This window comes from Bos javanicus, chromosome 13 (genome assembly GCF_032452875.1).
Source record: "Bos javanicus breed banteng chromosome 13, ARS-OSU_banteng_1.0, whole genome shotgun sequence".
Lineage (NCBI taxonomy): Eukaryota > Metazoa > Chordata > Mammalia > Artiodactyla > Bovidae > Bos > Bos javanicus.
Window position 1 is genome coordinate 81,350,802 of NC_083880.1, and position 24,392 is coordinate 81,375,193.

At 46.7% G+C, this 24,392-nt stretch overlaps 1 protein-coding gene and 1 long non-coding RNA gene across 15 annotated transcripts in view; one reads left to right on the forward strand and one right to left on the reverse strand.

Moving 5' to 3' along the window:
• Positions 1-1,041: 1,041 nt before the first annotated feature.
• Positions 1,042-23,974, forward strand: LOC133259922 (uncharacterized). 2 transcript variants are annotated; one of them, XR_009740592.1, is made up of 3 exons: positions 1,042-1,555; positions 22,677-22,772; positions 23,401-23,974. It is a non-coding gene; the product is annotated as an uncharacterized LOC133259922 (long non-coding RNA). The 2 variants fall into 2 exon arrangements; XR_009740591.1 differs by lacking the exon at positions 1,042-1,555 and adding an exon at positions 19,428-20,583.
• Positions 9,250-24,392, reverse strand: part of BCAS1 (brain enriched myelin associated protein 1) — a 100,526-nt gene continuing 85,383 nt past the window's right edge. For 7 of the 13 annotated variants that reach the window (XM_061438002.1, XM_061438004.1, XM_061437996.1 and 4 more), the window contains 3 exons: positions 17,957-18,022; positions 11,713-11,982; positions 9,250-10,272 (listed from right to left, as the gene is read on the reverse strand). In XM_061438002.1, the coding sequence (XP_061293986.1) occupies positions 10,198-10,272; positions 11,713-11,982; positions 17,957-18,022 (411 nt within the window). In that variant the 3' untranslated portion in view covers positions 9,250-10,197. The other 6 variants (XM_061438005.1, XM_061438000.1, XM_061438001.1 and 3 more) reach the window with 2 other exon arrangements.

The window sequence follows — 24,392 nt, forward strand, 5'->3', positions numbered from 1 at the left end:
TTTGTTCTATAAACTGATTAAACCAAGTGTATAAAGAGTGCTGGCCATTTTTTTTAAATTGCTACTAACTTGCCTTTGTTGGTTTGTTTTTTAGTTACTAACAGAAGGAAGGTGAAACTTACAACTACGACTGTGAATTTATTTCTCCTTCTAGATGTGGGGGTTTCTGCTTTATATACATCACAGCTATATTAGCAAGAGTGTAGAGTTAAAATTGTTCTTCCTCCTCATATCTGTAAATGACAAGGATAGAATAGGCTCTCAACAAGTGCCTGCTGCTTGGATCACATCAAGGGTCGTGCACGTGTGCTCAGGCATGTCCTAGTCTTTGAGACTCTATGGACTGTAGCCCGCCAGGCTCCTCTGTCCATGAGATTTCCCAGGCAATACTGGAGTTGCCACTTCCTCCTCCAGGAGATCTTCCTGACTCAGAGATCAAACCCACGTCTCAAGTCTCCTGCATGGGCAGGCAAATTCTTTACAACCAAGCCACCTGGGAAACTCCAAATAAAGGGCAGATGGGGACAACCCAGAGTCTTCTTGGCTCTGATGATCTCCATTCATCCCCTGAATGAAGATGCCCGCATTTCCCTCTGAGTCAGAGTCAACAGCAAAAAAATAAAAATCTCCTTTCTGGTCATTTTTCCAGAGTTGCTCTCGGAGACTGCTGTGGCACCGAGGAATGAAAGAAACGTCACCACCACCACCCCCATTCCAGAATTTCCTGTCTTGTCTTGTGGTTGACTTCAAACATTTCACCTCCCGCCTCCCTCTTTCTCACCATCTCTTCTTCGTGGCTAAAGAAGTTACACATTTGCAAAGGAAATGATTAAGCAAATCCAGAGATCTCGGCCAGGGGGCCTGATTTTTTCAAGGCCCTCGTTTTCTGAGAGCTGAAGAAATCAGTGCGATGAAGGGTTTGCTCAAGCGTTTTTAGCTTTAGTCAGGACTGGTGCACAATTTCCTGTTTTTGTATCCTCAAAACTGCTAAGCTACTTGTGAACAAGTGGCCGAGAGAGGGAGGGGCGGGGGCTGCGAGGGAGGGTTGGGAGCCAAGAGGGGTGGGGAAGGGCTGCTCCTTCCCCGGTCCTGGCAGGACTTCTGTGAAAGTGGAAACGTTTTTCGGTGTTTTATTTTTGTCGTTTAATGGCGGCGCAGTCGAGACTGGAGGCAGAGTCTCGGATTCTAGACTTAAAGCTGGGAGCTGGAGTGGTAAAGGGAAGAAGAAACAAGTTCGAGCAGGAATTTTAATGGGTGTCCAAATACCCAAACGCCAGTTCAAACTCGCAGTGTGCTGATAAGTGTGAACCTTTATCAGGCCCTTAGGACGCGCCAGGCGCATCTGCAGGGAGGGTGTCTCCTTAAAGCCCGCGCAACCCGCGAGGGGCCTCCACCGCCAGCCCCGCTCTACGCGCGGGGAGCGAGGCGGGGAGGGAAGTGCCTTTGCATTCCAACCCGGCCTTTGGACCCAGAGCCTGCATCCTTAACGTCGACTCTGTCCTGAAGGTAACGAAGAGGGCCGGGTTGTCACAGGGACCGCAACATACATGTTCACGTATGTAGGTCCAGGGAGAGGGTGGGGCCCTCGCCAAAGCCGCGCCCTGGTGGTGGTGATTTTTTTTCTCTCTCTCAAAGCAGGACCTCAGGTTGTGCTGGGCATTTGCCTGTTCGCTCTTACGTCCTCCTTCCAGGCTTGCCTTCAAACTACCTTTCCCAGGATCCATAGAACCAAGTGGCTTCTCGCTCAGGTCAGCCAGTGGGAGGCCCTGGCACCAAGACAGTTTTTCCTCCCATCAGCACAAAAGCGGCGGCTCTGCAGAGCAGCCCTCCGAACCTGCTCTCCCCTCCCACGCTCTCCCGCCCCTCCCCTCCCCCTCGCACGCTCCACCCCCTCCCCCCCCACCCCGTCCCCTCCCCCCCCACCCCGTCCCCTCCCCCCCCACCCCCTCCCCTCCCCCCACCCCGTCCCCTCCCCCCCCCCCCTCCCCTCCCCTCCCCCCCCACCCCGTCCCCTCCCCTCCCCTCCCACCCAGCCGCCCTCAGGCAGTCCTCCCCTCCCCCAACAGGGCTCTCCGTTTCCCACAGGACCACAGGTTCCCTGGTCTGGTAACCAAACCTCCCCCTGTTATCTGTCTGGCCCTAATAGTTAGTAGCTGTGGCTTCCTTCTGGGTCTCATCTCTGCGTGGTCTCCTTGTCACATGGTTGCCTTGTCAGCTCTTCCAGCACCTTTGAAACCAGTGCCGTATTAACCCCCTTTCTGTTAAACTACTTGGCGCAAAGCTAGATCCCCTGACGAAAGCCTAAGGGAGACACAGATGTTTGTGCTTAGATACAGACCCCGAGACGAGAGGTTGCGTGCAAGTCGTTTATTTGAGAATGGGTCCCAGGGAGCACGAACGAGGGAGGGTGTACTTATGAGTGTGTTACTACTGTGGGCTCTTGCTGGGGACCTCTGTGGAAACATGTAGAAGATCCCCCCAAATATGGAGAAGCTGAGCTATTTATGTGTCATCTTCCATCTCTCCTTGGTTGAGGGTGCCCCTGGAAACGTGAACTTTCAGGCATTTCCAGGAATCCTGCATGTGCACTGAACAAGTTCCCACAGCCCATGGAGGAAGCCATCAAGAAGAAAAGCAAATCATGGAGGGACCATGGACGTGAAAGTTATCAGGGCTGTGGGTGAACTCAGAGCTGGGCTGAGGACCAATGGGGCGTCCACAGCATCTGCTACTATGGCAACATGGCTAATAAGCAGATACAACCAAGGAAGATTAAAGGGAGACCTGAGTCCCCTCCCCTCAATTCTACTTTACTTTCGAATGGAAGGGACACCAGGGAAAATCAACATGTTTTCTCTCCCTTCTTTCTCTTTTCTTGGATGAGCCAGACAATCAGGTTACCAGAACAGGGAGAGACAAGGACGCAGCTTAAGGGTGTCCTAAGGACTGGGTGGACTTGGAGCCCTTGAAAGAGAAGACATGCCTTCTGCCTCAGGCAGGTGTCCTGGGCATCCTCATCAGTGTGCTTTCTGAGCGCTTATTTGCCAGGCACTCTACTGACAAGCTACGAATGTGTTGTCTCATCTCCCTGGTGGCTCAGACAGTAAAGAATCTGACTGCAGTGCAGGAGATCTGGGCTCCATTCCTGGGTCAGGAAGATCCCCTGGAGAGGGAAATGGCAACCCACTCCAGTATTCTTGCCTGGAGAATCCCAAGGACAGAGGAGCTTGGTGAACTACAGTCAGCGGAGCCGCAGAGAGTCGGACCTAACTGAGCAACTAACACACTATACTAACAAGCTACAAATGGTTGTCTTATTACTCTTCTCATCAAGTCTAAGTTCCCCGATTATTTGCATTCTACAGAGAAGCAAGCTAGGGTAAAGTAACTAAAGATCTCACAGCCTAAGGTCATAGATGTGGGTAATCAGCTGGACGATGGGGCTAAATTCCAAACTCACTTATATGACACTTGGAAATAAGCATTCAAGCATCCTTTCAAGGACCAAAGCCATTTAGAGGTCTTGTCTGAGTATTTCTTATACTCTGTGAAGAGGTTTAAAGTAAAATGATGACACTTTATGGTGTCTGGTAGTTGAGGTCACTCAAGGGATCCAGGGAATATTAGTTGAATTGAGTTTGCATTAGATCCACCTGCAACCAAAGTACACATCCGATTCTGTAACCCTCCAGCTCAGAGCTCTTCCCTGGCTCCTTGCTGCCCACAGGAGAAGGTTTAAGCTTCTCACTGCGGGCTCCTTTCTGCGTGTCCCTGTGGATGTGGTCTTGCCTCCTCTCCAGCCTTCACCATCTGTCTTCCCCACAGCCTCACTCCAGCCATGCTGACCTACTTGCCACTCCCTCTGTAAACGCTGGCCTTTTGCACTTCCGTTCTGTTGGGAGCCCCTTTGGCCATTCTTTATGAGTGAGTTCAACCGTCACCTCCTGAAACGGCCAAGCTCCGTCCCCGTTAGTCCTGAGGCAGAGTCTTCCTCTAAGCACCACCGTGCCCTGCGTTATTGATATTCCAGTTGTCTTTGTGTCTGTCTGTATCTCTCACAGACGCAAAAATACGCCTGTAAGAAGAGCTTAGTTGGGTTGCAACCTTGGCTCTGACCTGTGTGTCCGCAGGCTAAGTTGCTTCTCCTCTCTAAACCTTGTTTTCCTCACCTGTAAAATGGGCAGTAAACAAGGGACTTCTTGTGAAGCACAATACCTGACCTGTATAGTAAATTCCAAGGTTAGCTGTGATTATCTTTGCATGTTCAGAACTGGTCTTTTTTTGGTTGACACTCAGTGAAGTTAGAGTTCAACCTTGACCAGTGGTTTTTAATTTTCCCTGCATCAGAACCACCTGGAGGGCTTGTGAGAGCACAGGGTGCGAGGCTCCATCCTGGGTCTGGAGGGGGCTGGACAATTTGCATTTCTAATTGGTTCTCAGCTGCCGCTGATTGTTATGGAACCACACTTTGAGGACCACTCAGCTGGGCACCTGAGGAGGGGAGACTGATGAGAGTGATCCAACACTTGGAGTTAAAGTCAAGCCAGAGCATAAGGCAACCCTCTCTCCAATGGACATGGCCTTAAAATACTTAGCTGTCAACTTACGCATGCAGGCGCTATTTATTTGGTATTTACTGTGCCCAGGTATTGTTCACTGATGATAGAGCAGTGAATGAGACAAGAAGGTGCCTGATGTTGACGGGCTCACAGTCTAACGACCCCGGTCTGCAGGGCAGGCGTCATAATTGCTCAAGTCCCATCAGGAGCTTGAAGGGGCCTGGCCGGCTTGGGGAATGGCTAACTTTAAAAATCCTGATATCCACAGTTGCTTTATTGCTTACTGCATCATCATAGTCACCTTCTCAACATCAGTTTTCACGGAAATGGTGAATCAAAACTGATGACGCTGATCCTGTACTTCCCTTGTCTCGCACTGCTGAAGTCAACTCATTTGGGACATGGCAGAGCTGAGTCCCAGAAGATCAGAGCCAGGTTGTAACAAAACACCTGTCACACAGAATGATAAACATCCCTACTGCTGTTGTCGTTATAACTAGCCAACTTGAGGACGAGTTTTCAGGGACTTGGTGCTAACATTCCCTGCGCTCTAACAGCCCTCCGGTACTGGTTTTTTTGTTTCTAATGTACCAGCCATTGCACAAAGGGTTTGCCTAGCTGCATCGCAGTGCATGCTCACAGCAGCTCCACGAGTTATGCACTGTTTTTACTCTCCTGTTCAGGGAGGAAACTGACAGGGTAAGTCACTTGCCGTCTCCTCTCGTTGGGTGTGAGGGTGACTTCACGCTTGGCAGTGACACCAACTTAACCGTTTACAATCACACTACCCTTAACTATTTACAATCACACTACCCTTCTCAAGCTTCTTCTAAGTCTGAGCTGATAAAAATGGAAAAACCAACCAATAACCAACCTTCCCTTTGTTCGGGGGACTGAGAATCACAGGGAGCAACGGACTCAGCAGGCTGGCCCTCCTACCCTAGTTCTCATCGTGAAACTTAACCACTTTCTAGGAGTTACCCAACAAACGCACTCTTAAGAGTTGTTTCAGCCCAACCTCCTGGTCAGCGGTCAGAGAAAAGGGCCAGGCTAGAGATCTGGGATCCAGGTCTTGGAACTCCCTCCTGTGGCCAGATTTAAATAGAAAACCTTCAAGGAGAAGAAATCGCATGCAATCATGGCCAGATCCTGCTGGGGGCCATTTTGTTAAGGAGCGCACCTTCGGGAGGGGAGGAAGCCATAGAGTGCACACCATTCCCTCTCATAGTGAAATACAACAGAGGATGCTGTTAAGTCCAGTTAGGGCACACGGCTTTAACTTAGATAACTTAGTCAAAAAGCAGCCTGCAAACCATAAAGTGTGACAGTGTGCCTTTGGTAAAAGTGAAAGTGTTAGCTGCTCAGTTGTGCCCCCATGGACCATGGCCCGCCAGGCCCCTCTGTCCATGGGATTCTTCAGGCAAGAATGCTGCAGTGGGTTGCCATTTCCCTTCTCCAGGGGATCTTCTCAACCCAGGGATGGAACTCAGGTCTCCTGCATCTCAGGCTGATTCTTTGCCATTTGAGCCACCAGGGAAGCCCAACTGTTAGCCTTACTTTCATAAAATCGCCCTGATTTGCTATCCAGGCACTGGCAATGGCTAGTTTAAGGGCCAGGGGGTGAAGAGGCTCCAGTGAGTGGCTTTCCAAGAGAGGGAAACAAAAGAGTTAAGCTCCTCTGAAAACCAATTTATGCCAAGGACTGGATTCTCACAGGCTTTCAGGCCAGTGCTAGAGATCTGAATTACAAATTTACAGAATTTGCTGCTCTGTAAATTCCTTTTCTTCCTAATGGAGCCTGTAATTTCCGGGATTGGGGTAGGGGATGGCTGGTGTCACTTGATTTCCACTAATAGAATGAACAAGGTCTAGACCAGAGAGGAGCTAAATTCTACTCACCGTGCGAACTGCCTTTTTATTAATAAAAGGCCGAGAGAGGGCTTGAGAGGATAGTTAAAAGCTGGTAAGGATCATTTTAGATTTCTGCAAAGCGCATTCCCTGCATTTGCAACTTGGGTGAGTTAATACTGGCAATCACCTTCCTTTCCTCCTCTTTCAGGCAGCGTGGGGAGCTGATTCTGGTTTGTAAGGCTTGAGATCAGTTTGGGATTCTTTGACAGAAGAAATGCTGCTCATCAGGCCTGCTGTCTTCCAGGCACTTTGAGAAGCAGCCAGCAAGGCGCAGATTCGAACCTGTTGGAGTCTCATTAAATGGGACCCCAGTGCATCTGTTTGCACACAAACAACAGCAATGCAGCTAGAGAGTCTGTGTGTGTGTGTGTGTGTGTGTGTGTGTGTGCGCGCGTGTGTGCAAATCCCTGATGATTTGTTTAAAGGGCAGGGGGCGCAACAAAACCACAAGGACTTCGCTCTCTCTCTCTTTTCCTTCCCTTTTTGGCATTTTCCTGGGGTGGCATGTGCCTCTCTCCCCAGCATGAATTCATGAGAGACCTCAGGGGCTGCTGAGAACAACTGTGGTTTGAATGAATTCTTTTACGGATATCAGTCCGGAGGTCGCCGTTGGCTGGAGCTGGCAAGCAGCATTTCCCTGTTGGTGGTGGTGGTTTTCCCTGATGGTGGCCCGTTCAGCTCAACAGCCCAAGTCTTGGAAAGGCCACGCCTCGACACAGGAGAAGACACGTCCATGTACCCCTGAAAATAAATAATAAGTTAACGAGCATGTCAGCTTCAAAAAGGCACCTGTGGCCCCTCCCCCAGGTGTTAATTTCTTTCTATTTTGGGGTGTTCTTAACATTTTACTGTGGGTGGTTTTGGTATCCCAAGGGCATTCCTGGGTGCTGCCCTTTTAAGAACTTCAGCCCCTCTGTGAATCTGTGTCCCCGGAGCTTTCCCCACTCACTTGGGGAGTGGCCACTCTTTTCACCCCTAACCCAACAGGAAGCATGGAAATTAGTATTTATTGCAAATGTGTCAGGAATGGGCTCTCCAATTAAAACCAAACAAACCCCACCAAACTAAAAAAATGGAATTTTAACTTGCTTTTCAGGTTACAACTGGCTTTAGAATCTCCCCAATAATTTTTAGAGTCCTCTCTGGCTTAAGTTTTCTTAGAAACAGAACAAGCAATTTCATTCAAAGATGGCTTTCTTTTTTTTGGCCAGGAGGATGGGAAACCAGTTACGGAAACTGTTGGCATGCTCTGCAGCAAGATTCTCAGCAGATAACTTCTTTTTAAAAGTTTGAAACTTTTTTCCCAGGGTGGGAGGGCTCCTTTGGCGTTAGTGAGTCAGTCTCGCCCTGGAGACATTTCTCATCAGGGCAAAAAGCCCCTGTGTGCAGTGAGGTGAAACTTGCAAATAACACTGCCACCTTTCTCAACAGACTGGCATGGCCAGAGCTCAAAGGTCATACCAGGCAACCCCCGCGGTGTTTAGAGACAAAGCAGTGACCGGCTGCCTGTTTGCCTTGAATCATCCCGTGTGCTGTGATGGGGATGATGGAGGGAAAGTCATCCCCCACTGAGGTCTTCCCCAGAGGGTTTTTTCCCCTGATTTGGGCCAAGTTAAGCATGCAGACATGAAGCAGCATGAGGTCATTCTCTGCTGGGTGAGTCACAGACAGAGGAATCTCCAGGTTCAGGCGGGAGGGCTGGAGAAGCCAAACCCACCCCAAGGAAAAAGCCTCTGGTCTTTTCTGGGAGCTGGGCTCTCAGGCGCAGCCAGTCCAAGCTGGTAGCCGGCGGGTCCTAGGAGCCAAGGGCCTCCCAAACTTTTTTGGGGGAAATATTTTTGTCCTGAACACATTTTCCAAAAGCCTTTCTGCTCAAGCCAAAGTTTTCTTTGCCTAAGGTACGGACTTCTCAGGAGCAGGTGTTGATGCTATTTCTAGCCACAGTGCGGTGGACTGTACACACAGTGGCCTTGTCAGAGCCGCGGGGCCCGTGGGTCCGTCACGCGTGTCCGTTTGCCTGTGTAAGACTGAACGTGTGCGTGCGTCCATCTATCCCTGTATGGAAACACGTCCCTGAGTGTGTGTGTGCATCTGTGCGTGTAAATACACACCTGCTGTATGTGTCACTTGTGGGCACTCCGACTGACTCTTAACCTCCAGCCCGAGGGATCCCAGCTTCTCAGCTCAACTGTAGGAGCGTGCCCGGCCCAACACCTCCCAGGGTGGTCCATGGCTCTCCAACAAGGGGACAGAGGCCAGCCTCCTTGCCTGTAGTAGAACCAACTTTGTGGTACGAGTCACACTCCAGGGCCCCCTGGGAGACCGAACGAAACTCCGCTCCAGCTGAGACCAGACCCTGCGCTGTCTTCCTCTTCCTCCCTTTCCTCTGGGAGCCTGCCTTCAGGCTCGCACCTGCACTGAGTCTCTGTGTCAGGCTCTGCTCTGTCAGTGTGGCCAGAGGCAGTGTGTATATGTTACACATCTGTGTGCACATGCCCACGCATGAGGAAATCGAGGAAGATCTGGGAGAGGAAATAAGACGGGGAAGCATCGATTTTCTGACATGGAAGATAAAGCCATCTCAGACAGAGAGACGAGACCTGCTTTAAAAGCTGAACATTAAAAGATCGTTCAGATGTCAACGTATTTTTTTTATTAAATCAGAAAAAGATACAGTATACATGATATCAGTCAATCATATGGCTAGGTTTTGAACTACATTTTAATACACCATGGTCCTATGTACTCCTCTGTACAAGTATTAAAAAAAACTCAGGTATTTGAATAATCTTCTGTAAATTTTTATTATTAACTGGGGTTATGGGAGGGTTTTATCAGAGCACATCCTGAGAACATTAGGAAATTACAGACAGACTTGAGATAAGTGTCAGACAGAACAGATGAAGCAAGCCCCTCAGCCATCTGAGAAACATTAATAATGTAAGATTGCAGAGACCAAATCTTTGTTAGGGACACGGATGCAGGAGGAAAACGGAGACCTTGGCGCCCCCTAGTGTTGTAAAAATAAACTCGCAACGTATTTTATTTGGTTTGGTTTGGGTTTTCTTTTTTTTTTTTTTGAAGTTGTAATCCTCGCCCTTGTCGCTGAGCCTCAAAAAGCAACTATTTTTCCAAATCATGTCAAGTCCTCTCCAGTCAATCTTTTCCCTCTCGTCCATAACGTTCAAGGACCCTATTTGAAAAACAACTCTTATTCATTCCTTTGTCATTCCCCACACATTCCATTCCAGAAAATTGGCAACCTCCCAACAACACACAGCCCACGGTCTCCCTCCTTGAAACGTGAACTTAAACAAACGGATTTTCGCCTCTCCTCTTCAGCCGAGAGGATGAGCACGCCTTGACTACAAAGCTTAATTCCTTCCAGCAGTCTTTTCCCTTCTGCAATTTACTTGCCCCTCGCCATTTTTCATAACTTAACCAGAATGCAGTCCTCTCTGCCCCTCCCCAAACCTGCTTGGGACCCATCTTCAGACCTGGCTAGTTAACCTGCTAAGCCATCTTTTCAGTTATTTACCAGGGAAGACTGGACCAGAGACGTAAATAATACACCTCAATATACAACAGCTCAGGCTTAATTCGGAGACAGACTTTCATGGGATGGCCATCAGAAGAAAAAATATACAGATGGAGAGGGTTTGGGGGGAAACAGAGTCGGGAGGAGACATCTCGGTGGCGGAACCTGATGGGAGCCGTGAAGATTTGTTTACTTGGATTTGCCCGCTGGTCCGATGGACACGGGGTCTGTTTGCACTTGAGCATCCAACATCCGCTTCGGTCCCTGGAGGAAATAACAAAAGAACGTGAAGATCTGTCATGTCAACAATAGCAATCACCAGTTATTTAGCATTTTATGCCAGGTGCTGTCCTAAATAAATACACCGTATTCGTGGGTGGTGGGTAAGAGAATGGTCTCCGGTGAGCTGCCCGAGTTCCATGCCTGTGTATATTCCTTTCTAGCTTTGTGAAATCTTGGACAAATGACTGAACTCTCTGTGCTTCAGTTTCCTCATCTTTAGAATAAAAGGGATGACATTTATCTCAACGAAGGTGATGACATGTATCTCAGAGAGCTGTTCTAAGACAAGGCGAGTCCTGGCTTATGATGTGCTAAGAACAGTACCTGGGGATGTGGGGGTGGTGTAGAAAACCGTCCCCAGGTAGATCTAATTTCCATCAACCCTCTGTTCACTTTCTAACCGTATTGGCTGTTTACTTTGCTTACAAAACGTATCTCTGCAAAGTTCTCATGTAACACCAAGCAGGCTGCTTTCTATCTGAATCCGAGCAGGTAAAGAAGGACGAGAGAGGGGCCAGAATGAAGGCTGCCACCAGGAGGGCAAAGGTCACGTGGGGAGCGGCTGGCGCTGTAGCTTCTGGGGAGGGAGGCTGGGCTGGGCGGGGCCGAGGGCAGCTGGAGGCTCCTTTTCCGTAGGTGACGAGGTGGCAATGGTTCCCTGACTGGTGACGGGCCTGCTGCTAGCACTGCCCTCTCAGGAGAGGGGTCAGGCAACCCCCGGGGAAACGTGCCCAGCCTGGAAGCCCTCGGGGCTGGACTGGATCCTTGCAAAGTGGCAGGAAAGCCCTCCCTTCTTCACCACTGTTGGAGTCTCGTGACAACAGGAAGATGGAGGGATTAAGGAAGAAGCGTTTCTACCCCAAAGGGATGTTGCCATCATTAAAGAGGTGACGAATGCAAGGAAGCCTGGCCTCAGACAAAGGGCTCGGTGGCGTGAACAAGACTTAGTGTCTACCCACCGCTCACCATCTCTGCGGGCATCACGGTGCCAAAGCGCCATCAGCGCTCCAAGGCGGTCCGAGAAGTGTGCTGCCTATCTCTTCTGCTGCGGCCCCTCTTTGGCCATTTCTGCACTGTAGCAGCAAACCAGCCCAGGAAGGCTATAAGCAAGGGTCCAGCGTTTCCTGGCTGAACAGCTGGAATAGCTTTCCCGCTCACGTGGGAGCGGGCCAGTACTCTGCGCAGCCCGCACAGCTGGCTGAGCTGCCCACGGCCCGAAACGGAGCTCCTGTTTTCCACCCTGCGCCAGCATCTCACACACCTGCACGCACCGGGCTCTCTGCCCCTGGCCCCCAGCAGGCGCTCAGGGTTTGTCTGGCAAAGGTCTGGCCACCTGGTGGCCAGCCAGCTGGTCGCCTTTGGAGGCGGGACCCACAGCCGGGGCCCAAAAGCCCCGAGAGGGGAGGCGCCCCGACTACCCACCAGGCCCTTGAAGAAGCCCCCGAGGGACTGCCGCCGCTTCTCGGGTCTCTTCTGGGGCTTGTCCCCGTTTGGCAGCGAGTTCGCCTCCGCGGCAGCCGGCTCCACGCCCAGGGCCGGCTCTTTGGCTTCCTGCCTGTTGCCCTTCTGCTTGTTGGTCTCCGCGGCTGCCTTCTTGTCCTTGGACGGGCCCTCTTTGCCTTTCTGGCCTGCAGCTGCAGCTGCCGCTTCCGGCTGTGGCGGAGCGACCACCTTCTCCGTGGGGTCCGAGGTCTAGAGCAAGTTCAAACAAAGTGCATTTTTAGTGGCGGCAAGACAACACTCAGGAGCAGGTGAATAAATACGTTCAGACAGAGATGTTCAAAGGTTGGATGGTGTCTGTGTACTTGTGAGTCCTGGATGAGATGGAAAAAAATAAGAAAAGATGTGTAAATACTTTCATGGTATGAAATCACAGAGGGGACATTTATTTACCAATCTGATCATTCATTCACTGATGAATGCTTCCCTGGCAAGCATTTTTTACTCCTTCTAGAACTACAAGCTGGGTTTTCCTTGGAGAACCACTCTTCCCTCTGGTTTATTCCCTGTGGTTTTCACACCTAATTTCATCCTTGGACAAGGACACGTGACCCAGACCTGGCCAACCAGAGCATTGTGTATGACGGAGCTGCTGGGATTGGTTCGGACTGGCCAAACACAGCTAAACCTGAGCTGATCTCAAAGCTTTGCCAAAACAAGCGAGAGAGAGGTCTGTTCCCTTTCCTTTGAGCCGGAAGCTGTGAAGATAAAAGCCTGGAGCTTCAGGAACCATCAACACTTCTAGGAAAAAAATCTGCTTGAAAAAGAAACCCGGGGACACAGAGGAAAAGCAGAGATGAGAGCTGAAGAGCGAGAAAGGGAGAAAGACCCCACGTAGCGCTGCCATCGCATATGCCCCGATCTAGCTGTTCCTGAAGCCCCCTTTTCGCATGAGCCGGCTGTGAGAGGCTTTCTCCCACTTGCACCACGTGTGCCTTTCCTTGGGTATGCCTCCTCTTCTCTACATGATTGTCTCCCTTAATCTCTGGTGTGACACTGCCACTTCATAAAACAGCAGTAAAAGAAGGCAATTGTTTTATTTGTAGTTTTGAATGGACATATTTTCATGGTAAAACGCAATGTTCGCAATCCTACTTGGTTCCTATGGTTTGGAGGACTGAGGCTGCAAAATCCAAAATTCTAGGTAAATTACAGACGACCAAAAATCTGTTAGGAGGTCAAAGCCTTTTCCCCACAGTTCACTTGAACTGAAATGACACGGGGGGCCATACAGATAAAATAAAAATGTGAAAGAGGCTAAGGGTTGGGATAATCAGTGCTGACCTTATCTCCCCACTTGTAAAAGGCTGACTTTATTTTTGGGGGCTCCAAAATCACTGCAGATGGTGACTGCAGCCATGAAATTAAAAGACGCTTACTCCTTGGAAGGAAAGTTATGACCAACCTAGACAGCATATTAAAAAGCAGAGACATTACTTTGCCAACAAAGGTCCGTCTAGTCAAGGCTATGGTTTTTCCTGTGGTCATGTATGGATGTGAGAGTTGGACTGTAAAGAAAGCTGAGTGCTGAAGAATTGATGCTTTTGAACTGTGGTGTTGGAGAAGACTCTTGAGAGTCCCTTGGACTGCAAGGAGATCCAACCAGTCCATCCTAAAGGAGATCAGTCCTGGGTGTTCATTGGAAGGACTGATGTTGAAGCTAAAACTCCATTACTTTGGCCACCTGATTCGAAGAGCTGACTCACTGGAAAAGACTCTGATACTGGGAAAGATTGACGGCAGGAGGGGAAGGGGACGACACAGGATGAGATGGCTGGATGGCATCACCGACTCAATGGACATGAGTTTGAGCAAGCTCCGGGAGTTGGTGATGGACAGGGAGGCCTGGCATGCTGCGGCTCTTGGGGTCGCAAAGAGTCAGACACAACTGAGCGACTGAACTGAACTGAAAAGCCACCTAAGGCCAAAGAAATATTTCTCTAGTGTAAGAAAAACAGTTCAAGCAATGCTGGCCTAGATGTTGGGGAGACAGATCGGAGCAGGGGAGACTGTGGTGAGCTGAAGGTCAGATGCCTTGTTTAAAAGGGCAACAGCTGCTCAGATCCACCAAAGATATGATTAGATTATAGCTCGGCACTGTCAGATCTTCTATTGTTTTTCAGTGGAAACTTGAACTTGAATTACAGTAAATGCAAAATATGTTTATTTAAAAATACTGACAGCAGAAGCTTTAAAGCCCTGTTGACAGCAAACAACCACAGCGCAATTATTGCTGCGGCTGCATTTGGCCCACTGGGTCCACATTCACAACTTGTGACTCATAAAACTTGGGTCACAGAGCTTCTACGGCAATGTGGGAGTTTTGATTCAGAAGGTAGAGAGTAATCATTTCACATCAGTGGATCGATCAAACACACCTCTTAGACATGAGCAAGAAGACAGAGAAAAATTTCCAGGTCCTGAAGCCTTCCCCAGACTGCAGCACCCTGGAGGAAGGGATTCCTCGGAGCAAAGCCTCAGGCATCCAGGGCTCCCCAAGCAGCTGCTGTACCAGCACACCTCCTGAGCGTTTCTGTCGGATCCCAGCTGCCTAAGTTGTAGCAGATGCTCAGATGTCAAGTATGACAGGCACCCAGAGCAGACACTCGCCTTACAAGGAGGCAGACACCCCCAGCACGCTGCTCTGCAGAAAGGCAGAAACCAGCAACCCTGCCACCCATGTTCCCACACCCCGTTAACTGGCTTTGCCCCACAGAGGATTTTAAGACACAGCGAGTAACTGAGAGCTCAGTGTCTGGAGTCAACAGAACATGGCGTGGCTCTGGTTCATCACATCCTTGCTGAGTGACTGGGAATAAACGGTGTGACCTCTCAGCTTCCTCTTCTGGATAAGAGTAACAATAGAGCAACGGAATCGTACCTCATGACGCTGTGAGGACTGCAGCAGCTGGTGATGGAAAGCCCACGGAGGACGTGGTGCCTGGGTGCCGAACACAAAGCGGGCAACTGTCTTGGCCTCTCTGGGCGTGAGGGCGTTCCAGGACATGGAACTTACAGCTTTAAAACCAGGAAGTTAAGTGTGCTCGGTTGTGTCCGACTCTGCGACCGCATGGACTGTAGCCCGCTGGGCTCCTCCGTCCGTGGGATTCTGCAGGCAGGAATACTGGAGTGGGTTGCCATTTCCTCCTCCAGGGAAACTTCCCGACTCAGGGATCGAACCCATGTCTCTTGAGTCTCCTTCGTTGCAGGTGGATTCTTTACCGCTAGCTCCACCTGGGAAGCCCCCACACCAGGAAAGTCCTGGGCAAACTGGGACGAATTGGTCCTCCTGGCTTAACACTCATTGGTGGCTTTGAGGGATGGGAGGTCCCAGTGCCGGGTACAGAGGAGGTGCTCAGGGAAGAGGTGCTCAGGGAATACTTGCTGGATCGGGTGCCCCTGTGCCTCACTGGCCTCGTCCTGGCCCTGTTCATTCTGCTACAGCCACCGGGGGCTTTTCTCCCTTGCAGAAGCTGACTCTGAAAGCGGAGCCTCCTCCTGGCTACGCTGCTGCTCGGGGTGTCTCAGGGCTTCAGGGGCCGCGTCTTTTCCATCAGGTCTCAGCTTAGCTGTGCTCCTTGGAGACGCAGCCCCAGCTGAGAGAATCTGAGGAAGCCTGACCCCCTTCTTGGGGAACACTGCTGAGTTTTCTTTATGTTTGGGATTTCTTTGCTCATGTGGAAGTGTTCTGACTCCCTCTGATGGAAGGGAAGCTCTAGAGGATAAGACCCCTCTGAGTTTCTTCCATCGCTCTATATCCAGCACCTCGCCTGACACATGGTAAGTCTGGAATGAATGGCCAGCAACTGGCCTTCCCAATGTTTCCAAAACATTTCCCTTAGCTCATCACTCAGGTGTGAAGTGGGGAGTCCCCACAAACAGCTCTCCTTTGACACTGTGTGTTTTTTTTTTTAAGAAAGGAGCCTTCAGTGGGTCATGTCTATTTACCACATGGTTACGCCATCCCTATTAGCTTAATTAAAAAAAAATAGGTTAGAAGCTAAATTTGGAAACAATACATGGCTGAGTCCTTTCCTTCAAAATGAGCTAAGAGTCTGAACAGTGTATGATTGCTTTGTCATGAAATGCAGAAGATTTAGAATCTTTGCTTGGGGTTTGACCCTATACATTCTGAAAATTTATAACAAAACTTATTCACATCTGAATCATCTGAGTGTGTCCCCTCCTAGAACCCAGGGACGTTGGCAGGAAGCTGGAGGACAAGATCATCAGAAGGTCCCATTTGATTCAGACACTGGAAGCCAAGCCAGGCTGGGAATTCCTTGTGCTTTCTCTTTGTGGAAGCATCAGTTAAGGCTTTTATACCTCAGAGAGGGAGAATCTAAAAGGAGCAGAGACTGTCTACCCCTCCTCCTAAAATTAAACTAAACATTTGTCATCTCCCAATACTACACACAAATCTCATGTCTGTATCCAAGACCCTGGAAAACAGAACTCTCGAAACATTCCTAGATGAGTGTAAATAGAATGACATTTCCAGCTCGTTCAGATCTCCAGTGACTACAGTCAGATTGTAGAGTCAAAATGATGGGCATAACTGATTCACTGTCAGATTCCAGACAAAATGTACAAACACATGTAAATATTCCATAGTGAACAACAGAAGTTTATCATGTTTCCAAGACAGTACCCTTTGGGATTTTTAGTTCCAAAGGGGTCTAGAATATAGGTTTGGAGGAAGGGTGGGTGTAGTAGTCAGTTAAAAAAGAAAGATAAAAACAATGTGAATGCTGTAAAAGGCAACATATTACATGTTGAAATGTGTAAGAGAAACCAACTATTATGGAAGTATAAATAATAAATTATTTAGTAATTGCTAGAATGTGTGTTTGTGTATGAACAACATTACAGGGTAGTAATTTATCGTCAGAAGCCGTAATAGTAATGAAACAGCAGCAGAGGGTGTGACTTTATAAGCTGAAGTCCTAACCAGTGTGAAAGTGTGTGGAGTAAGGAAGAATTGGGTTGGCCAAACATTCGTTCAGGTTCTTCTGTAAGATATTACAGCAACTACAATCCAGTGACTCCTCTCCACCAGGAATGTTCTACGTGCTCCACACATATAGATCCATCCAAATATGACAGCCCTGTAAAGCAGTGCGTTTCCTAGCCCCATTATACAGATGAGGAAACTGAGGCCTGGAGGGATTGGTAACTTGCCTTTAGTCACACAACCAAAAAACAGCTGAGCCAGGATTCAAACCCAGGCAGTCTGAAGCCTGCAGCCCATACACTTAACCATGTCTCCGTATCACCAAAATTAGAAGAAGAATATTGATGACATTTTTTGGAGGTATATTTCTAAGTTAAGAAAGAGTACAGATTATAAAATAGGATGTTGAGCATGAAATGATTCCCATTGGGGAAAAAAAGGATATGTACAGTTATACAAACATAACTGTTTCTCCAGGATAGAGAAAATGATAGAAACAGCCCGCATGACCCCACGTCTTCCACTCATCTATTCCAGAAGTAGCTGCTACTGTGTACCAGGCACCATGCAGTGTGATAAAAAAAAAATAGAACAGGTCCCTGGTCCCTTCCTTGCTCCACAAGTGCCCCAGACAGGGGTGGGAAGGGGAAGGGAGACAGACGACTAGCGGACAGACGACTTCCTGCAACGTGTGATGAGTGCCATGGAGTAAAAGAACGGGGTGCAGAGACGATGGGTGGGAAGGGAACAGGTTTTTGAGGAGGTGACGTTTAAGCCAAGATGTGAAGGACGAGGAGGAATTATCCATGTGCAGAGAGGGAAGAGCGTGTGTGAGACTTTACAATAAGAAATAGCTGAGGAAAGCCAGCTTGTCCTTGAGAGTATTTGGAGTAAAGACTTAAGGCTGATTGATTAATGTCATAAAGATGGGGCCCTCAACTAGTAGGAATAGTGTCTTTGTAAGAAGAAAAATCAAAACACTCATTTTCTCTCCTCTCTATGGTACCGTACGGTAGCTCATGCTGATAAACACAGTAATGAACATTTATTGCGTCTTCCAAGTCCAAGACGGTGCCTGGTATACAGTAGGTGCCCGACCTAGAGATGTCAGATGTGTTGGCTGTGGTTGAGAACTGACTGGACATGAGGCTCGAAAGAACCAAGAACATAGCAGCTAAACCCACCACCGAACCGAGGTTACAGATCACTTACTTGGTAGCTGGAGTCTTTCTCATTTATTTCTTCAGAGTGGGTGATCCCTCCATCCCCTTTCACTGACTAAAATAACAAACAGACAATGGCCTTTCAGCGACCAGAAGCACAGCAACAGGGAAAATGCAAGGAAAGTTCTGAAATGGATGACCTCAGTCATTCACTGCTGAGGTGCAAGGCCAAGATAAATGGAAGACCAATGAGAAACGCGCTGCTCATGAGACAGAATTTCCATGCAGTCTGTAACCAGAGTCTGGCTAAATTCAAGTGTTGGTTTCCAAAAACAACAATAAAGGTCTTAAATCCTGAGATTATGTTATTCTGGGGTAAATAAGTGATGATGAAAATACTGATGTTGGAACCAGGACATCAGAGAACACACAGAATGTATGAGTTAGTAAATGAAGAGTAAACCGCTGGTAGCATTTAGGTGGTGGGTGTTTTGTTGTAGTCCGTTTTGCCCCTTGTAGAGAGATGGGTTATGTTGAACATTCTCTTTTCCGATGCTTAGCACCCCCGCCGTGGCCAGTGGCATCAGGACGTGCTGAATGGGGTTGAAGTCACAGCTTTGGCTCCTTACACTGACAATCTAAGCTAGAGGCTCTACCAGCGTGATACTGGCGCCAGCCGCTTTAGCCTCTCCTGAGAGCTGTCCAGCCCAAAGGCAATCGAGGATCTGTTCTCTGCAGGTTAGACCCGTTCAGGTGGAAACTGGCTCTCTCCTCCCTCTAGGCTTCCTGCATTGCTCTACAAGGCCCGTCTTCTTGAGAACAGTTAGCAGGGAAAAGGGTTCTTGGTTATTATTTTGTTCCCTACAACCAGCTCCTTCAGGTCTCACCTAAAAGTTTGACCTCTTTGGGGTTCCTGGGGCCTCTAAAATTCGGGCTGTGTTGTCACTGACTCTCCTACTCAAACACGCTCTATAGTGTCCTTTAGAACACAGGGCCCTGCCCTCATGAGCTGGCCGTTAGGGAATGCTGAAAGGCAGAAACCAACCAAAGTGATTTTGTAAGGAAAAGCCGAATGGACATTAGGAGTCATGTTACATCCCCCTCGGACAGAGATTTTTAACTTCCCTAAATTTAATTGTTCCAATTTGCTAGTGCTGGGTACCTGCCACTTTAAGACTGAGATCTGCCTTCTTCTCTCTTCCCTCTGTTGCTAGCCTTTGGTGGGAGTTGGGGGAGGGCGGCTTGGATTGAACCTGCAGATTCCCTGGGCAGTAGTGGATCTAGGCTACAGTCTTGAAAAGAGACCCTCAGGATGCCAGGGAAATCACTGCAAAGAAGTTCAAAGTCTTTACAAAAAGTCAAGGAGACTGCCTTGAGCTTTTTCACGATTATTCTCTGCTGTTCGTTTTGAGGTATAGTTTAGTAACTGCCTTGAGCTTTTTCGTGATTATTGCTGTTCGTTTTGAGGTATAGTTTAGTAACTGCCTTGAGCTTTTTCACGATTATTCTCTGCTGTTCATTTTGAGGTATAGTTTAGTAGTTGAGTTGCTAAGTCGTGTTGGAGCCTTTCGACCTGTCCATGGGATTTCCCAGGCAAGAATACTGGAGTGGGTTGCCATTTCCTTCTCCAGAGGGTCTTCCCAACCCAAGGATCAAACCTGGGTCTCCTTCATCGACTGAGCTACCAAGCTGCACTTGTGGAAAGGTGACTGTACGCGAGTTTAGACAGAGTCTTGTTAAGTCTGTCTGCTGTCTCTTCAACATCAGCAGGTACTGACAGTTACTTCCCTGCTCCCTCCTCCCTCCCTTCTTCTTTCCTCTCTCCCTCTCTCTCACATTCTTTCCACCCCTTCTCTTTCCTCTCTGCAGAGCCCTCTTTCAGTGATAAATTAAAATAGTTCCTGTTGGGCTTTGTACTCAAAGGACTATAACCACAGCAGCTTATTTTTCCCCCAGCTGTCAAAAATAACAGACTTGGTGTTTAAAGAGATGAAAAAATCCTTTCAGAGACTATTTAGTACTTTAAAGAACGGTCTGAAGACTATTAAGTAATTTCGGAGATTTCCCAGTGTGATATTATTGAGCAACTTTCTTTACAGAGTTTATTTTTATTCATGGGAATCAAAGACGAAGCATCTCAGGGCTTGGATTCGCAACCAAGCCTTGCATGTTAATAAAATCACTTTTTAAATGTCTTTCATTGTGCCATGCATGACTATAGCTTCATTCCCAAAGAATGTTTGAAGCATCTCCAATATACATCACTTATTCAAAATCCTAGTGGAAATGTTTGGTGGTCAGTTCCCATCTCTTTGAAAGGAATGCAAATGTATTTTGATAGAGATCTACTTCAACTGAAGTTGATATTTAAAAGAAGAATTGGGATGACATTTTATTTTAGCGAGTACAATAGCCTGATTGTTTACTAAATCAGCCTCATTACAACAGATTCCAGGAACTGGATCTGCTAGAAAGCTCCAAGATAAACAAAGGTTTTGAGTCCAACCTTTGTGTTTTACCAAGAGGCTCACTTGAAACGGAATTGGACAATTCAGACAAAATGAAACAGCCAACATAAATCTTATTTTAGTGGCAAGTACATTCAGAAAACTTGTGTCCAAGCTTTACGAAAGTCATGGATTAATTCTCCTATCTTTTGCTTGGTCGTATTTTCAGGTAAGTGTCATTTCAGGTAAGCCCAACACATAAACATGATGTTTCCACAGAGAACATGAATAAGAAAATCACAAAAGTGGACCTTTGGCTGTTCTATCTGCTTTTAAATTAAACAGCTCCCGGAAGCACAGGAAGCATCACTAACACGCGAGTGCCAGGGTGAGCTTTAGAGGCAACGAAAGCCCGAGTGTGCGTTCTGCCTCTGCTGGTCGCAACTCCGTGACCTTGGGCAGGTCACTTAAACCCGCATTTGCACAGTGGGGCAGTAAGAGGGTTTGCGGGCGGGGACTTTGGGTTATAAACGAGTTGATGCACGCGCTGTGCTCGGCACAGGACTGGCCACGTAATTTGCATGCGATAAACAAACGGTAGCTATTATTATTACTATTAATAGCTGAGACCCGCCAAATGACTATAGAGTCCCCTTTCAGGGTGGGAAGGAATGCCAAGTCTCTGGTGAAGCCAGGAATTGCCCCAAACAAATGCTACTTTAAAAAGCCTTTCCTTAAAGAACAACTTGGTATTCATATTTTAATACTCGGGAGGAATCCAAGATTAAAAACTTTGGCTAAAAGACTCCCGTGTTTTGTTTAAGAGTTAACCTTACAAACAAGTCTCTTTTTTTCCATGAGACAGTCCATGTCAGCAGGTTTTCTTGGACTTACTAGATTGATGCAATTAACAAAACCCCTCTGATTTCATGGCTGTCTCATTTGGGCATTTAATTTCCCCAGTATTAAAGTTTAAGAGTCTTTCTTATCTAAGCCTGAGATGGTTATTCCAACAAAGAGTTTCTTACAAAATCAACGGTCCGAAGAAAGAGACAGGAGGAGGATTAAAGGAAGCGCTGTGCAACAGTTTGCAGGAGAAAGCACTTCTCAAGAGTAAGGTGTTATTAATATTGACAGAGTGAAAATCTACGCCTTTATGCCTCCATCCACCACCTTTCTGCTTTCATCTGCCCACCTGGTTTGTGGGTACCCGAATACAGGTCTCTACCCACTCACTTTGTAAAAAGACATGAGTGCTTCAAACAGCCAATTTCTGACACACCGTTGAATGAATACTCGTAGGTATCGCTTTCTATTTAGGGTGGACAGATGTCTTAGCCATTCCTCGTAACTGTTTCCAAAGTCTGCAGGAGCCCATGGGATGTTTGTAAAGTGCTACATCTACACGTGGTCAATGTGATCCTAGGACTTATATGACTCTGCTTTCTTTTCCTGGAAATATAATTATTTGAAAAATGATTTTTATGAAAGAATAATTTCTGGGAAAAAAGATCTCTTTAGAAATCAACTGGGCAATGCATTTATTAAAAAAAAAATTCAGCCAAGAGGTACTTTGCCATGAGATAGTAAAATACGCTATCTGAAAGAAATTTAAGGGAAGTGAAGACTAGAAAGTAGAAAATCAATGGTCAGATGAATTGAAACCCTGATTACAAAATGAGGGTGATGTATTTGCAATTGAGTTTTCTCTTCTATTAAAGTCAATTATTTTTAAAAATTTATTTATTTGTAATTAAAGGGATGATTAAATTAAATTAAATTTACAATATTGGCTCATTACTAAATAAAAATATACTGTTTTACAATATACAATATTGTAAAACTTTACAATATTGTGTATTTTATAATATTGGCTCATTACAATATTGGCTCATTACTAAAGTCAATTAATATTAAAAACTATATTCTGCTAAAAATATCTGAAGTCAGTTTAAAATATTTACTTATACAATTATAATGCTTAAGCACATACTCAAAAAAGAAAAAAGAAAAACCCCATAGTGATGGGCTAGATGCTGTCTATCTTCAAGCTCTTAGACAAGATTTTTATTTTTCCTACAAAAATCCAAAGACTTTGTTTGGAAGCCATGAAATGTTAACTGGAAGTGTTTCCTGAAATTAATTGCTAATTGCCATCTTGCAGGAGTGTACTCCATGGGGATATTAACACCTGTGCAGAAAATAGGTTATAAAGAGGTTCATGCAGTTTGGTGAAGCAGCTGAGGTTGTGAGTCAAAGATACATGGTGTGTGCTCACTGAATGTGGCATAGACTTCAAAACAAATCTGTTTTCTTTGCTAGGTTTTGTTCTCCATGAGGACGGGGACCACATCTGTTTATGCTCATCGTTCATCTCTGCTGCCTGCAACATAGTGGGAGCTTAGTGATATTTGTTGAGTAAGTGAGTAAATGAAATGCAGAAAGTCGGAAACAAACCAAACGTCCATCAGTAGAGCAAAGGTTCATCAGAACATGATAATGTAATGATAATTTAGTATATTTCTATGTAATGATAAGTCAGCATGTTTATATATATTCAGTATAATCAGGATAATTCAGTAATGTCAATGAATAATTAGGATATCTGGAATTTTAGGGGAAACCCCAACCATCATGGAAGTGTAGGGGTTTGAACATTAATAGGAGGTACTAATATTCAAATTCCAGGTCTAACCTTTTTAATGGGAAAGAGGAAATAAGAGTAATGGACACTGTGAGACCTGATGCTGTGAATTGACTGCGGGTTACTTGGGGGAAATTATGTCCTTTTCTACCTCATCTGTATCCTGCAGAAAATCGATTCTAAGGGACTCTTATTTCCAATTTGTTGGCCTAACAGTTCAGACTTACAGTTTCTACTGCTGTAAAACATCCCCAAACATCACCCAGTGGATGACTCTGGAGGATGAGTTTAAACAGGGACCTCACTTGAATTCAAGGATGTGTTTGGAATGGATGCAGTGGGTGGTTGAGAGGCCTTTCCATGCTTTATCTGGAGTCTCTCATATCTTTCTCTCTTTTAAAGGAAGAAGTCTCATGTCAATTATTTGGAAGACAAAGTCATTCTGTTTGCCTTTTCTTTTTTTTTGTATCTCTCAGCTCCATCCAGAAATGAGAAAGCTGGATCACCCTCAGCGTTGTGATGAGTTATTTGGGGATCCCATTTGTAATTCAGATGGGTTGCCAGAGAGAGGCCAAATGTTCTTTTCCTTCCTGACGTAAAAATTGATTTAAAAATCTCAAATCTCGAGGCCTGTTTTCAATGCCAAACTGCAGAATGACTGGCCAGGAAGATGGATGGGGTCCCGGTCATGCAGACTGCCCACCGCTTCTTACTCCATGAGGATTCAGCAATAAAAGAAAATGATTCCCATCAACAATCTCTGACAGTGATTTTTAATATGCCTCATCTCCCACTGGCAAGGGTTTTGTTCTGTTTTGTTTTGTGGACTAGAAAGAATTCCTTAACAGGTTGAGCTTGTGAAATTAGAGAGTTGTTTTCTCAAAGGATTAAATTCCCAAATACTCCTGGAAATAAAGGCACACTATAATGAAATTCTTGCTTTTCATTAAAAGAGAATTAAACCAATGACCTTTTACATGTTTTTGTTTTTTGGTTTTTGTTTTGTATTCCAAACGATTGGGGTTTGATTGCATTATATTATTTAAGTTCCCGGATGTTTAAATATTTAATATACATAACTCTTCATAGATACCCAAAGATGTCTGCCCACATTCTTTCAATGCTATAGAAGTTAAGAAGGGCAAATTCACCAGCTAAATTACACACGCTATTAGGAAATTGTCATTTCCTTTCATATCATATCCTGTCTGGAATTGTCTTTAAACAGGCTTTGCCCAAATTTGTGTCACCCACACATCCCCTTCAAAAGTTTTCCAACATCAAAATATAAATTGAACCATTTATTACTCAATCCTTTAAAAACGCCTTATGTTCTTTATGGAAGGAAGCGTATTTTCAAAGGAAACTGCATATTATTACCATAACGAGGAAAG